At 40.0% G+C, this 14,550-nt stretch overlaps 1 protein-coding gene across 4 annotated transcripts in view; it reads right to left on the bottom strand.

Moving 5' to 3' along the window:
- Positions 1 to 3,619: 3,619 nt before the first annotated feature.
- The window catches only part of ATP7A (ATPase copper transporting alpha), a 148,974-nt gene continuing 138,043 nt past the window's right edge, over positions 3,620 to 14,550 (bottom strand). For 3 of the 4 annotated variants that reach the window (XM_034648816.1, XM_034648818.1, XM_034648819.1), the window contains 4 exons: positions 10,393 to 10,596; positions 9,754 to 9,871; positions 7,725 to 7,827; positions 3,620 to 7,357 (listed from right to left, as the gene is read on the bottom strand). In XM_034648816.1, the coding sequence (XP_034504707.1) occupies positions 7,081 to 7,357; positions 7,725 to 7,827; positions 9,754 to 9,871; positions 10,393 to 10,596 (702 nt within the window). In that variant the 3' untranslated portion in view covers positions 3,620 to 7,080. The remainder of the gene's footprint in view (positions 7,358 to 7,724; positions 7,828 to 9,753; positions 9,872 to 10,392; positions 10,597 to 14,550) is intronic. The other variant, XM_034648820.1, reaches the window with a different exon arrangement.

Here is a 14,550-nt window from a genome sequence, read left to right as displayed (position 1 = left end):
TTTGACAGATTTGCAGGCATTTCCAGCTTATTCCAAAGCAGTTCGTTTCCAAGGCAGTGCTTTTTATATTTTAATGCACATACGAACAGGGATCCTATCAACATGCGGGTTCTGGTTCATCTGGTCTGGGGTGGGGAAGCTGATAGTTTGCATTTCTTACAAGCTGAACCAGTGGTTCAACCTAATAAGGAACAGTAATTTTTTTAATTTAAATTCAATTAATTAACATATAATGTATTATTTGTTTCAGGGGTACAGGTCTGTGATTCATCAGTCTTATATAACACCTGGTGCTCATTACAACACATACAGAGTAATTTATTTTGAACAGAGGCAGCTGGTTCTTTGTGACTATGTGAAAGGACTTTGTCCGACAGCTGTGGTCCTAAATTTATGAATGCACTTAGCAATTCCTCAGTGTGGGAGTGTTATTTTAGTGGAACTGGCACAAAAGTGAAAAGTAACAATTAAGGAAGAAAAGGAAAGGCGAACTTTGCTAAGTTTAAAGACTCAAAAGAATGTGATTGGTACAGGCAGTATTTGGGTCAAGCTGGCTGCTATTTTGATGCTCCTTAAATCACATCATATGAGGCCTTCCTACAGGCAGAAGAAGCTCTTTTCGAAATAGGACATTAGCATCTCAGACAGCTCCAGACCAATACCTGATCTACAAACCCAAGTGGCTGTGGCAAGTTTGTCTTTCTAGCCCTAAGCTCAGGCCAAGGAAACGGCAGCACTTTCCACTGTGGTTTTGGTGTTTTGGAAATATTATCTCCATTACTAGCAAGTCTCACAATTCTGCAAGATAGGTATTCTTTTTTTTTTTTTTAAGATTTTATTTATTTATTCGACAGAGATAGAGACAGCCAGCGAGAGAGGGAACACAAGCAGGGGGAGTGGGAGAGGAAGAAGCAGGCTCCTAGCAGAGAAGCCTGATGTGGGGCTCGATCCCAGAACGCCGGGATCATGCCCTGAGCCGAAGGCAGACGCTTAACCGCTGTGCCACCCAGGCGCCCCAAGATAGGTATTCTTTTTTTTTTTTAAGATTTTATTTATTTATGTGACAGAGAGACAGCCAGCGAAAGAGGGAACACAGCAGGGGAATGGGAGAGGAAGAAGTAGGCTCCCAGTGGAGGAGCCCGATGTGGGACTCTATCCCGGAACGCCGGGATCACGCCCTGAGCTGAAGGCAGATGCTCAACGACTGCGCCACCGAGGCGCCCCCCCAAGACAGGTATTCTTATCCTCATTTTGCACTTGTAGAAACTGAGATTCAGTTAGATTAAGCAACTTGTCCATGGTCACTGTGGTAGGCAGAATAATGTTACTTTACGTGGCAAGAAGAGACTCGGCAGATACAATTAAGGGTGTTGTGTGGAAGAAATTATTCTGGATTATCGGAGAGGACCCAATGCAATGACACAGGTGCTTATAAGAGGGAGGCAGAAGGGTCAGAGGGAATAGTAGAAAATGGGATGATGGAAGCAAGAGGTTGGAGTGATAGGAGGAAGGGGTCCTGAGCCAACAACTGTAGGCAGCCTCTAGGAGCTGAAAAAGGCAAGGAAGTGGATTCCTCCTAGAGCCTATAGAAGTAATACAGACTTGCTGACACTTGGATTTTAGCTTGAGACCAATTTCAGACTCTGACCTCCAGAACTCCAGATAAGACATCAAGTTTGCCATAATTTTTTTGCAGCATCAAGAGGAAACTAATAGTCACCCAGGTAGTAAGTGGCAGAACTGGGAGTTTGCAAATAGGTCCTGGGGGCTCCAAAATCACTGCTCTTCCCATCACTATGGGGGATGTGATGATTTTTAAGAAACAAACGATAGAAAAGTGGGGTCCTGGGGTCCTGGGATTGAGCCCCATGCTGGGAATCCCTGCTCAGCAGGAAGTCTGCCTCTCCCTCTGCCCCCCCCCCCCCCCCCCCCCCCCCCCCCCCCCCCCTACACTGCAAGTATAGAAGAACCCCAGTGGGGCTTGCTGGATTTTACGTACTAGAGAAATTAGAGCATGTATTGATAGTAAGCAGAGGTGATACTGTTTATAATCAGGCTCTNGAAAAGTAAAAAGCTGCGAGAATCAAGAAGAGCTGAGCAGAGTTGATCCTGGGGTCTACTTTCCCCAAAATCTCTTCCACATGGCCAGATGTTTTTCATTTCAATAAAGTTATTTGGATTGAAAATAATCTTTCCAAATAATTGCAAATACTTCTGGCCAGATTTAAAGGGCACTGGCATATTAGGATGGGTGAAATTAATCTCTGTTTTTGTCCTATTACTTGGTGATAAAACTGCAGTGAGGAAATCGAAGTTTTGATTGGGTGAGGCGAAGCAAGTAATGTTAAAGTAATGGCAACACTTCCGTTTATCGACAGGCCTGGGGGCATGGAGCTGGACACTGACAATGAAAAGCTGGGGGCCACTCCAGGGCCATAGGTATATTATGCGAAAGACTACACAGCCTATTTCAAACTTTTCCAGAGAGAAGACTGTAGGGAAGTTCTCTTAAGTTGCATGAGATCCTATTTATAATAGCATCTTCACTTAAACCTTGTCCTGGAGTCTTGCCTTTCATCCCTCACTTCTAATTCATCTCTGCAACCAGTAGTCACATCCACGAAGAGGAAGCTATTAAGCAAGTAGGGTTGGTTGGCTCCAGTCACATTTGTGAAAAATACAGCTCTACCTCTCCTGTCTCGGTTTGAATTTTAGCAGGGACTTTGACGCCTTAACATAGCAAGCATTCCCCAATAGGAAGGTTTTCTGGTTTTTGGCTTTGTTTTTTGTCTGGAAGGTTTTGAAACCGCACCTGGGATGTTGCCATCCTGAACATCCTTCCAGGAGGTTAGTCAAGACACCGACAGAAGGCGGAGGCTGAGCAGCTAAGTGGATGGTTCAGGGATTTTACTCTTATGTTTCCAGTTCTAATCCTATCTCATCAACCTGAGTAGTCTCAAGATTGGGGGAGAGAAGTGAAAATGAGGTTTTCCTTACAGTAAGTTTAAAACCCTTTCCTTCACCCACAAAAGTGCTTGGTAAGGGACTATATTTTGCGTGCGATTCTCAAACACTGTATAGGGAGCCCCAAATGCGAGAAAACCTCGTCTCCATTAAGCTCATTTGGGGTAGACAGTATCAAGAATGTATTAGAGGGGCGCCTGGGTGGCACAGCGGTTAAGCGTCTGCCTTAGGCTCAGGGCGTGGTCCCGGCTTTATGGGATCGAGCCCCACGTCAGGCTCCTCTGCTATGAGCCTGCTTCTTCCTCTCCCTCGCCCCCTGCTTGTGTTCCCTCTCTCGCTGGCTGTCTCTATCTCTGTCAAATAAATAAATAAAATCTTTAAAAAAAAAAAAGAATGTATTAGAGACTACAAAATTCCTTCAGAGGACAACTATATTCCTTTCTTTGTTTCTCACCCTCACTAAATGATACGGCAGTGGGGTGAAACTGAAGGAAACCAGAGTTCTCTTCCCTCCCACTCGCAGTGAATGTGTAGTGCTGCCTCCAGTCCTGCCCCATCATCGATGAACAGTCAAAAAAATAACTAAACCAGGGTAGTGTGGAACTGCTGGAAGAAGAGTTGGATGGTTTAACAAAAGAGACACTGACAAAAAAACATTTCTCTACAATACTATAATTATAAATTTGAAGGCACATCCTTGGCAGAAATATGATCAATTACATGCTTATGGAAAAACAAACTACTGAATATCTTAACTGTAGTAGATGATTATTGCACAACATTGTCCACTGCTGTCTTGGGCACCAATCAATGTTTAACAATGTTTAGTTAAACATTTAACTCAAAACATAAGGTTGAGACGCCTGGTTTTGGCTACACAAGGTATCTATTATCAATGCCATGACAGAAGCTCTTTTAATTGAAGAACAAGATTTCAGGTTTTGGGACGTTCCCTGGTTATTCACACCAGATAAACTTTCAGAGGGACTACAGAAACTTAGGGTAAAAATAGCTAATAATTTGGCATGAATCCATATTTTTTATTTTTGGAAAAATAATATTTTTAAATAGAGAAAAGTAAGAAATAAACAAGCAAAAAATCAAAAGGGAGTGATTCCAGGAATGTTTTTATTCTTATTAAAATAACCAATAACCAGATGCCTCACCCAAAGAAAATAACAAAATAGAGTAAAATAAATATTAAGAAAAATAAATGTAAAGCAAGATTCACAAGAAATGGGAAAAAATTCTCAAAGAACATACATTCTTGATTTTAAGCTGTGTACATAAAAGATATGCACACTTAAATTTTTGGAAACATCTTGTCTACAGTGCTATTTTAAGCATTCTGAAGAAAGAAGACATCTGAAAAAAGAAAAAAAACTTTTAAAAAGTTAAAGCATAATATAAAATTTTTTGTTCACAAGGCATCAAGTTTAACACTCCAAAATGCTGATACTAAACTAGGAGAAAGAACAACTCTGTTTTCACAACTGACCGCCATACTTCTTTAGACTATGACACTAAATATTCTAGTTGTGTTTTTAACCTTTGAAATTCAAAAGGCATCTTTGGATATTCAAGATAAAAGGTGCCCCATAGTTGAGTCAGAACCAGCACTGAATATCAAAACATCCTTGTTATCTTCAGACTGCGGGCATGGTTACTGAGTGAATACAGAAGAGTGATAAAGGAACAACAAATAAAGAACTTCAGATATTCAAATATCAAATTCAAATATAAATCCATTTTCCTTCAATACGGTAAATATGTGTGTGTACATATGTATGTGTGTACATATGTATGAACAGACATACACATACACATTTATAACATTTGTTCTCACTAGTCACTAGTTACTTAAAGCTAGTTACTAACCGAAAGCAATGTTTTTGATCCTGATATCATCTCTCTCTCTCTCTCTCTCTCCTGTAAATACAGCTGCTCTATGAAGCTAATGGGAGTTCAGGATTACAAGAGACTTGTGGTAGAGAATTCAAAGATGGTTACAGATATTTAAAATCAGATTCTTTCTAAACATGTTTTCTGTTCTGATAGTAAGGGTTGAAATTAAATCCTTGATTTTTCCCAGACTGTAGGCTGCTCTTCTCACTGTCCTGGGTCCCTTGGCAAGTGGGGGCCAAAAGGACAACTCTACACATAGAAATAAAAGTAGTAACTGGCTGTGTTCAAGTGTTTCAAAGACAGAGAAAGAGTAAGTAAGGGAGAAAGAGAGAGACGTGCTTCTTTTTCTCAAAAGTCTATTATACATTTGTCCTCTTAGCTGTTTCTTCTGGAAGAAACAAGTTGTGGTAGGATGAGTCACTTGAATTAAAACAAAAAACAAATATTAAAATTCAAAGTGGAAGCATGGAAGATGGCACAGGCATTTAAAGAGCCTAGACATACAAACACATTCATATTTCATTAAGATGGGTTTGCCTTTCTAGATTAATAGCACCTTCATCAATAGTTTCAATTCTCTCTTTAAGATAGTTGAGATAAAAATGAGATTTTTTCCAAATATGAAAAGACAACATGGTAAACTTTTATGTGTGTGTATGAAAGGATAAGAGAGAAAGGATTGTAGATTCTGCCCTAAAAAAACTGATTATTAATATTCATTACAGACCTCAAGGGAAGAAAAGAACTAACATTTACTGAGTGCAAATCCTATGTGCTAGGCATTGTGCTAACAGCTTTACATATGGCGATGGGAACAAAATATTAAGAATTTATTTTCACTTCCGTATTCCGCACATGAAATCCATCTTGCAATTAACGAGGAATTTAAACAGTAATAAAAGTACCAGATCTCTGACCAGTGTATTAACTCCTAGGCACTCAGAGGGGGATTTCTAAATGTATATGGCACTGAGAACAGCCCCTGAATTTCAGAACCACGCTAATTAGCAAGGGCAAATGTTTTACACTAGAGAAAAGTATAGATTTAGCTAAAAAGTATCACAAACTAGGGAAATTCTCATTTCTGTATTATAATTTATTATAGTTTTTGGTAAATGCAGCTTTGTGCAATAGCATTATTTTAAAGTCATTTTGAGAAGTCATCTAAAATACTAAAATATAATTAAAATCTACTAAATTATATATACCAGCTAAAGTCTTGTATTCTCTCCATAAAAAGACAAATTTAGTGAATCCAGGTAATTTCTTATGACCCGTATATGTTAAAGGTGGTAGTGTTTATCTCTGAAAAAGTCAATTGTGGAAGAGGTTCAAAATCTTAAGTTTCTGGACTGAGGCTGCTAGAGTAAGAACAATTGATAGTGAAACTCAGCAGGAGTGAAGTGAAAGTTTGTACAGAGCTAGGGAGTCAATGAAAGAAGAATCTGATTTTTTTTTTTTCACAACAGTGGGAAGATAAGAAACAAGGAAGCCTATGGACCCTTAGGGTCTTTTGGGCTACAAAATAAAGAAAGGAAGAAGATGTTGGAAAAGTTGTCAGTTATCTTTATCAATCAAAAATCACCTACACTTATCTCACTCGAAAGAACAACAACAACAACAAAACGTACTAGGGCATCTAAGAAGGCAACTGCAAAGACAAAGATGCAGGGAGAATAAGGGGGGAAGAAAGCCTGTAATAAATAAGGCACGTCTATTTTTAAACAGTTTCTACTGTTTTCCTTCTAAAACCAGATGCTTTATACAGTGTTTTAAAAGCCCTTGTTCCCCAACCTGGCAGGGATGAGAGATCAAGAATGTCCTCAAGATCATGCTCTCAGATCTTCAGACTTTTAAGTATCCTTTTTCTTGAGCCTTTTCTTTTTGGTCAAATAAAAAAGTATCCATCACTTTAGCAGCAATTCAGCAATCGTCAATTGTAGGGCTTGTTGTAAACCTCACTGGCCTACCTTATATGTTATTAGTGAAAACAAAGAGTATTGGAAATTCATTTTAAATAAAGCTAGGTTGAGAGCTAATGCTCTGAAAAAAGATATTTTTGCCATTAGACAAATGCAATTCAAAGAGATTCCCTAACGTAAGGGCACGAGACCGATATAAAAGCCTTCCACACATTTTGAAGTTAAGGAGACATCATTCATGCTGTATCAGTGCATAACCACATCAGCTAGTAGCATCCTGTGTGGCCTGTTACAACGTGGTGTCATCATCTTCCCTGCAGTCTCCCACCAGAAGTGAATGCTTGTCAGGTTCACCAGTCCCAATGCTGTTTAGGGACCGTTTATCAGACAGTAGTGAATTTATGGAGGCTCTGCTGTAATTAACAAGCCGGTCCAGCAAACCCAGTTTAGGAGAATTTCTCGAGGTGTCATCTATTCCAACATGAACGCTGATCTCTGAAGGCCTTTTCTGTCCCATCTGGCTTCGGGCATGCAGTTCGTAATTCTCGTAAGTTGGCTTTCTATAACTGAACACATGCAAAAATACACTAGTTTGAAACAACCAAATAGGAACTAGACCCCTGTTATAGTCAAAACTGGAAATACATTTGCCGGGTATGAAAGCTACAAAGGTGGTTCCCGCTAGGAAAGTAACTCAAAAAAACTATGAAGTCACATGGTCAGAAATACTACTTCTCAGAGCTCCTGTACTACATTTTACCCCACTCAGTGCTGTGGTTGCTAGGTAGAGACTACATAAGATGATAATGACATAGTTAACATTTATTATTAAGAACAGTTGGGGCCCATCAGACAAGAATAAGACCTACCAAGACTGACTGTGGATGATAAAAGGAATATAAAATACAAACGTGAGCAAGCCATCATACTTACAGTTTAAGGAAGAGAGAAGAAAGTACTACTGAAACAGATGAAGCAGCCATTGCAGCAGATCCCATCCAGGGCTGCAAAACCAAACCGATAGGCATAAAAACTCCTAGGAAACAAGTTTGGATTAGTTAGAGCAGGCAGTATTAAACAGATTATTAATGTGTTTCTAATAGATACATACAAATCAGTTGCCTGTTTGATATTTATTCAGCACTTTATATGTGAAAAATTGGCAGCGACATAAATCGCCACCAACAGGAAGATAGAGTGTTGCTGTGAACATTCTTGTACATGTCTCCTTGTGCACAAGTTGGAGACTTTCTCTAGGGTATACCTAGAGGTGAAACTGGATTATAACATGGGCACATCTTCAACTTTAGGTGGATATTCCTCAGTTGTTCTCCAAAGGGCCTCGGACCAGATCATAATCCCAGCAATAGTGTATGAATAGTGTATGAATTTGACAGACATTTGAACATTTGGCTTATATGATAGGGATAAGATACACTTACTGTACTTCTAACTTTTTCTGTGCTTATCTGTATTTTTCTTTTTTCTACAGTGATCGTACATTACTTGCATAATTTTTTCCACTCTGCCCCTACTTTTATAATTTTTAAAGAATCATTTGCTCTATGAATTAATCTTTCTGGATTTTGATTGTCCTTTTATTTTTTTGTTCCCTCAGCATTTTGTGTCCTTGCTTATAAACAGGTTTGTTATTGTTCTTACATCATTTTGTGTCCTTCTTTGGCTCTCAGACCAGAAAGAACAAGAAGAAAGTGATAACTATTTCTCTTCTGTTAATACCAACTCCTGGGGCGCCCAGGTAGCTCAGTTGGTTAAGCATCCAACTCTTGGTTTTTGGCTCAGGTCATGATCTCAGGGTCGTGAGATTAAGTCTCACATTGGGCTCTGTGCAAGGTGTGGAGCCTACTTAAGATTCTCTCTCTCCCTCTCCCTCTGCCCCTCTCCCTGCACTCTCTTTCTCTCTCTAAAAAAAAAAAAATTACAATTTATTACTAACTCCTACCAAGTCCCTAAGTACAGGACATTAACAAATGTTTATTTAAAAATTCTAAATTGCTTTTTCTTGGTCATATTCCTTTATTCAATTCATCAATCTCCCTCCCTCTCCCACTCCCCCACTTTTTCTCCTCCCCCTCTCTCCCTTCTCCCACCCCGTCTGTCTCTGTCTCTCTCTTTTTCTCTCCTGGTACCCAAACTTAAAAAAAAACAACCCTGTTGGCTATCAGAATGTTAAGTGAAGAGCAAAAAAATTCTCAGTATGCTATAATTACAACTATGTAACAAGACGAAAACACTAATGCAAAGTAAAAAAAGACTAGAAGTAAATACACTAAAATGCTAACAGTACTTGTATTTGGGTATTGAGATTAAAAGTAAATTTGTTCTTGGGGCACCCAGGAGGCTCGGTCTGCTTAAGCGTCTGACTCTTGATTCTGGCTCAGGTCATGATCTCACTGAGACTGAGCCCTGTATCGGGCTCCATGCTCAGAGGGAAGTCTGCTGCAGATTCTCTCTCCCTCTCCCTCTGCCACTCCCTCTGCTCGTGCTCTCTCTCTTTCTCTCTAAAATAAATACATAAATCGTTATCTGTTCTCTTCAGTAAAAGATAAATAGATAAGTAAATAAATATAAACATAAATATAAATGTGAGAGCACATGGAGAAAGAAATGAAACACTGTGGCAGAGTATTATTAATTGGTAAATTTAAATGAAGACTATAAGGTTTTCATTGTATCTTTCTTCCTGGTTATATATAGCTTTGAAATTTTTCAAAATATAAAGTTGGAGGGGAAAATAAAATAAACCTATCAGAATGTTTATATATTTTATGCCATAATGAATATTGCTCAAAATTATAATTACTGATTTTAATATTACCTTTCACCAGCAGGCTACATATAAAAACTGAACTCAAAGCTAGTAGTAAGACGAAAAACTTCCAATATGATAGGTCTCTAATGACTTCAGAGGAAAAAGTAATACTAGCTAACAGTCACATACCAGCAGCTATGGGAATTCCAACTAGATTATAAATTAGCGCAAAAACAAAATTTATCCGAATCCTCTTGACTGTCTTCCTTGATAAGTCAATACTTGCCACTACATCCAGAAGATCATTCTGAGAACAGAAATATTTGTGATATTAGTGAGAGACTCTAACTTAACGACTACTTTTGTATTTGATACTATGATTCTAAAGACGATGTGTACCTTATGGTGGGTAATGAATTAACTATAAATTTCAAATACTGCTGAAAATTTCAGTCAGCCTTGGAAGATGTTTTTCAGGAATTTTTCTCAGGGGTCTAGAAAACACTTTTTGGGTTATATGCTGCTATGTAGATTACCTCCCTTAAAATAATTTCAGCAAGTGTTTTTTGAAGATAATTTTATTATAAGAATATTCCCCAATCTTATTCTTTACTTTAGAAGCTTGTCATTCTCATTTGCTTTGTTTGAGAAAGTCTGGAACTAATTAGTATGATTTCTCATACTCCCATCTTGAATTCTCCTAGTCTCAAAGACTAGGGGCACAGGAGTTAGAAGGAAAGAATTGTTCTACTCGACATACTTTACAACATTATCCCTGACCATGCGGAGCAGTATCACAGACCTCAAAGTTCAGGCCACAGCACTTACCCTTATCAAAACCACATCAGCTGCTTCAATGGCTACATCTGTACCTGTGCCAATGGCAATTCCTACATTAGCCATCGCCAGGGCTGGAGAGTCATTGATTCCATCTCCTACCATTGCAACCCGTTTCCCCTCCTCCTGAAGTTGCTTCACCTTAGCAACCTTATGAGAAGGGAGAACTTCAGCAAACACCTTTGTAATGCCAACCTACATGAGGAAAAATAAACTCAATTCATTGCAAGAAATATTACCAGTACCTTAAATATAACACAGCAATAATGAGCATCGTTTTCTACCCACCAGAGATCTAAAATTTCAAAAACTGATAATATCCAGTGACAGTAAGGATATGGAGAAATGAGCTCTCATATATATTCTCGGTGGGTGTGTAAACTTTTGTCGTCTTTTTGGAGGACATTTGGCAGGATCTATCAAAATGCACACATCATTTGCTTGCGTAATTCCACTTCTAGCCATATTCTGGACATATTTATACAAGTATGAAAAGATATATGTTTGACTTCCAGGGAAGATGGCAAAGTGGGGGGATGCTGGGCTCACCTCGTCCCATAGATGCAACTGGATGCACCCACATCAGTATGAATGGCCCAGAGAACGGATTAAGGACTGGCGGAACAGACTCTCCACAGTTAGGTATAGAGAAGAGGCCATGTTGAGGAAGGTGTGGAGGGGGACATATGGTCTGGAGCCAGGTGGACTCATGGGACAGTCTGTGGGAGGGAAGAGTGTGGTGGGTCTGGAAAGGGGAGAGGAACAGACCCCTACACCGGGTGCCCCAGGCACAGGGGCCTGCATAGGGAAGGCAAGTTCCCACAGAGTCTGGCTTTGAGAACCAGAGGGGCCTGGCTTTGCAAGTTCTTACAATCAGTGGGGCTTAACACCTGGAACTTCAAAAATCAGCTGCTTCAGCTCTGGGAGAGCCAGAGGGCAATAAGAAACGGAGTCCCCCCCCTCATGTAGACAGCACAACAAACAGCTTCTAGAGCACAGAAGCAGCAGTTTGAAAAATGCCTGGAGTATACAGGAGGGAGATTTGTTTACTAATGTCAGAGTCTGTGCAGTAGAGGCAGGGATCTTTGGGAGACTCCTCCAAGAACAAAAGAACTGGCAGGCAGCATTTCCCTCCCCTGCCCCCAGCCTAGATACACCAACACCTGTGGTAAGTAGCACAGTGCCAGCTCTCTCCACGTAGATGACTAACAGTGTGCCTGGCTGCCACGCAATTCTGCAGATCCACCCCCTCCAACCCGGCCGGACTCAGCAGTTTTCCCTGGTGACTACAGGTTCCCTCCCACTTCAGGCCAGCGCAGACCTTGCTGGAACCCCACGCCCTGCCTACGCTCTCTCCCATAGACCTGCCCCCTCCCGTATGCCGTATGCCCTCAGCCGGAGCCCATCCAAAGTGGTGCCACAAGCCTGGCACTGCAGGGGTCCGAACCACTCCAAAGTGGCTCCAGCCCCAAGCAGAGAGGAAGATAATCATCACACACACAAGTCCAACTGGGGACCTAGCAGTGTGCGGGAGGTAGATATCGGATCTGACGGCAGGCTCTACCCACCTAAGAAAGCTTCTCAGGGGATAACACGGGGAGAGCACCCTGTAGTTTGGTGCTACTGCATCTCTGGCAAACACCTGCTCGGACTCAGCTCATGCTCAAAGCAGCCCCAGACCGGCTCACTGACGCCACAGGGACCAAATCTTGCCGCCACCAGACAAAGAGAGACACTGTCGACAACTGGACGGAAGGCGAACGTGGCTCAGCCAAAATAGTCCAGTGCATGCAACACACATAGAAGACACCAGCAGAGTGTCAGGATCTAGTGAGCAGGGGACACTGTACTACGGGGGTACTAAAGGACCTCTTCTTCATAAGGACACCAGTTTCAAGAGCAGGAGATATAGCTGACTTTTCTAACACATAGAAACAGACACAGAAAGTTCAACAGAATGAGGAGACAGAGGACTACATCCCAAATGAAAGAACAGGACACTATCACAGCAAGAGAGCTAAATGAGATGAAAATAAGTAATATGTCTGATAGATAACTTAAAGTAAGGGTCGTAAGGATACTCACTGGACTTAAGAAAACAGTGGAGACTTCAGTGTGACCATCAACAAAGAGATAGGAAACATAAAAAAGAAGCAAATGGAGATGAAGAACTCAATAGCTGAAATTAAAAAATATACTACAGAGAATAAACAGGAGACTAGAGGACCCACAGCAAACATCATCCTTAATGGTGAAAAACTGAGAGCTTTTCCCCTAAGGTCAGGAAGAGAACAAGGATGTCCACTTTTATTCAACATAGTATCAGATGTCCTTGCCACAGCAATCAGACAACGAAAAGAAATAAAAGGCATCTGGGGTGCCTGGGTGGCTCAGTCAGTTAAGCATCTGCCTTCGGCTCAGGTCATGATCTCAGGGTCCTGGGATTGAGCCCTGCATCAGGCTCCCTGCTCAGCAGGGAGTCTACTTCTCCCTCTCCCTCTGCCTCTGCCCCTGACTCATGCTCTCTCTCTCTAATAAATAAATAAAAATATTTTTAAAAAAGAAATAAAAGGCATCCAAATTGGTGAGGAAGAAGTAAAACTTTCACTATTTGCAGGTAACATCATACTATATATAGAAAGGCCTAAGGACTTCACCAAAAAACCACTAGAACTGATGAGAGAATTCAGTAAGGTCGCAGGATACAAAATCAATATACAGAAATCCATTGCATTTCTAAACACTAATTACAAAGTAGCAGAAAGAGAAATTAAGAAAACAATAGCATTTACAATTACACCAAAAATAATGGAATATGTAGGAATAAGCTTAATCACAGAGGTGAAAGTCCGGTACTCTGAAAACTATAAAACACTGATGAAAGCCATCGAAGATGACACAGGCAAATGGGAAGATACTCCATGCTCATGGATTGGAAGAACAAATGTTAAAATGTCCATACAACCCAAGGCAATATACAGAGTTAATGCAATCCCTATCAACATACCAACAGCATTTTTCACAGAACTGGAACAAATAATCTTAACATTTGTATGGAACCACAAAACACTCTGAATAGCCAAAGCAATGTTGAAAAAGAACAAAAGTGGAGGTATCACAATCCAATATTTCAAGATATACTACAAAGTTGTGGTAATCAAAACAGTATGGTACTGCCACAAAAACAGACACATAGATCAGTGGAACAGAACAGAGAGTCCAGGAAAAAAACCCAGGATTATATGGTCAATTAATCTTTGAAAAAAGAGGTGAGAATATGCCATAGGAAAAAACAAATCTTCAACAAATGGTGTCAGAAAAACTGAACAGTTATGTACAAAAGAATGAAACTGGACCACTTTCTTACACCATAATAAAATAAATTCAAAATGGATTAAAGAACTAAATGCAAGACAGGAAACCATAAAACTCCTAGCAGAGAACACAGGCAGTAATTTTTCCAACTTTGGCCATAGCAACATCTCTCTAGATAGGTCCACTGAGGCAAGGGAAACAAAAGCAAAAATTAACTACTGGAATAACATCAAAATAAAAAGCTTCTCCACAGTGAAGGAAATAATCAACAAAACTAAAAAGCAATCTACAGAATGGGAGAAGATATTTGCATATGACCTATCTGATAAAGGGTTGATATCCAAAATATATAAAGAACTTATCAAATTCAACACCCAAAAAACAAATAATCCAATTTAAAAATGGGCAGAAGACATGAACAGATATTTCTCCAAAGAAGACATACAGATTGGCCAACAGACACGTGAAAAGATTCTCAACATTACTCATCATGAGGGAAATGCAAATCAAAATCATAATGAGATATGACCTCATACCTGTCAGAATGGCTCAAATCAAAAACTCAAGAAACAGGTGCTAGCGAGGATGTGGAAAAAAGGGAAACCTTGGTCACTGTTGCTGGGAATGCAAACTGGTGCAGCCACTGTGGAAAAGTGTGGAGGTTCCTCAAATAATTACAAGTAGAACTACCATATGATCCAGTAATTCCACTACTGGGTATTTACACAAAGAATATGAAAACACTAATTCAAAAAGATATATGCACTGATATGATTATTGTAGCATTATTTACAATAGCCAAGATATGGAAGCAGTCCAAGTGTCCATCGATAG

The sequence above is a fragment of the Ailuropoda melanoleuca genome, chromosome X, assembly GCF_002007445.2.
Source record: "Ailuropoda melanoleuca isolate Jingjing chromosome X, ASM200744v2, whole genome shotgun sequence".
Lineage (NCBI taxonomy): Eukaryota > Metazoa > Chordata > Mammalia > Carnivora > Ursidae > Ailuropoda > Ailuropoda melanoleuca.
The sequence above is the reverse complement of the archived record's forward strand: the minus strand, read 5'-3'. Positions and strand labels throughout refer to the sequence as shown.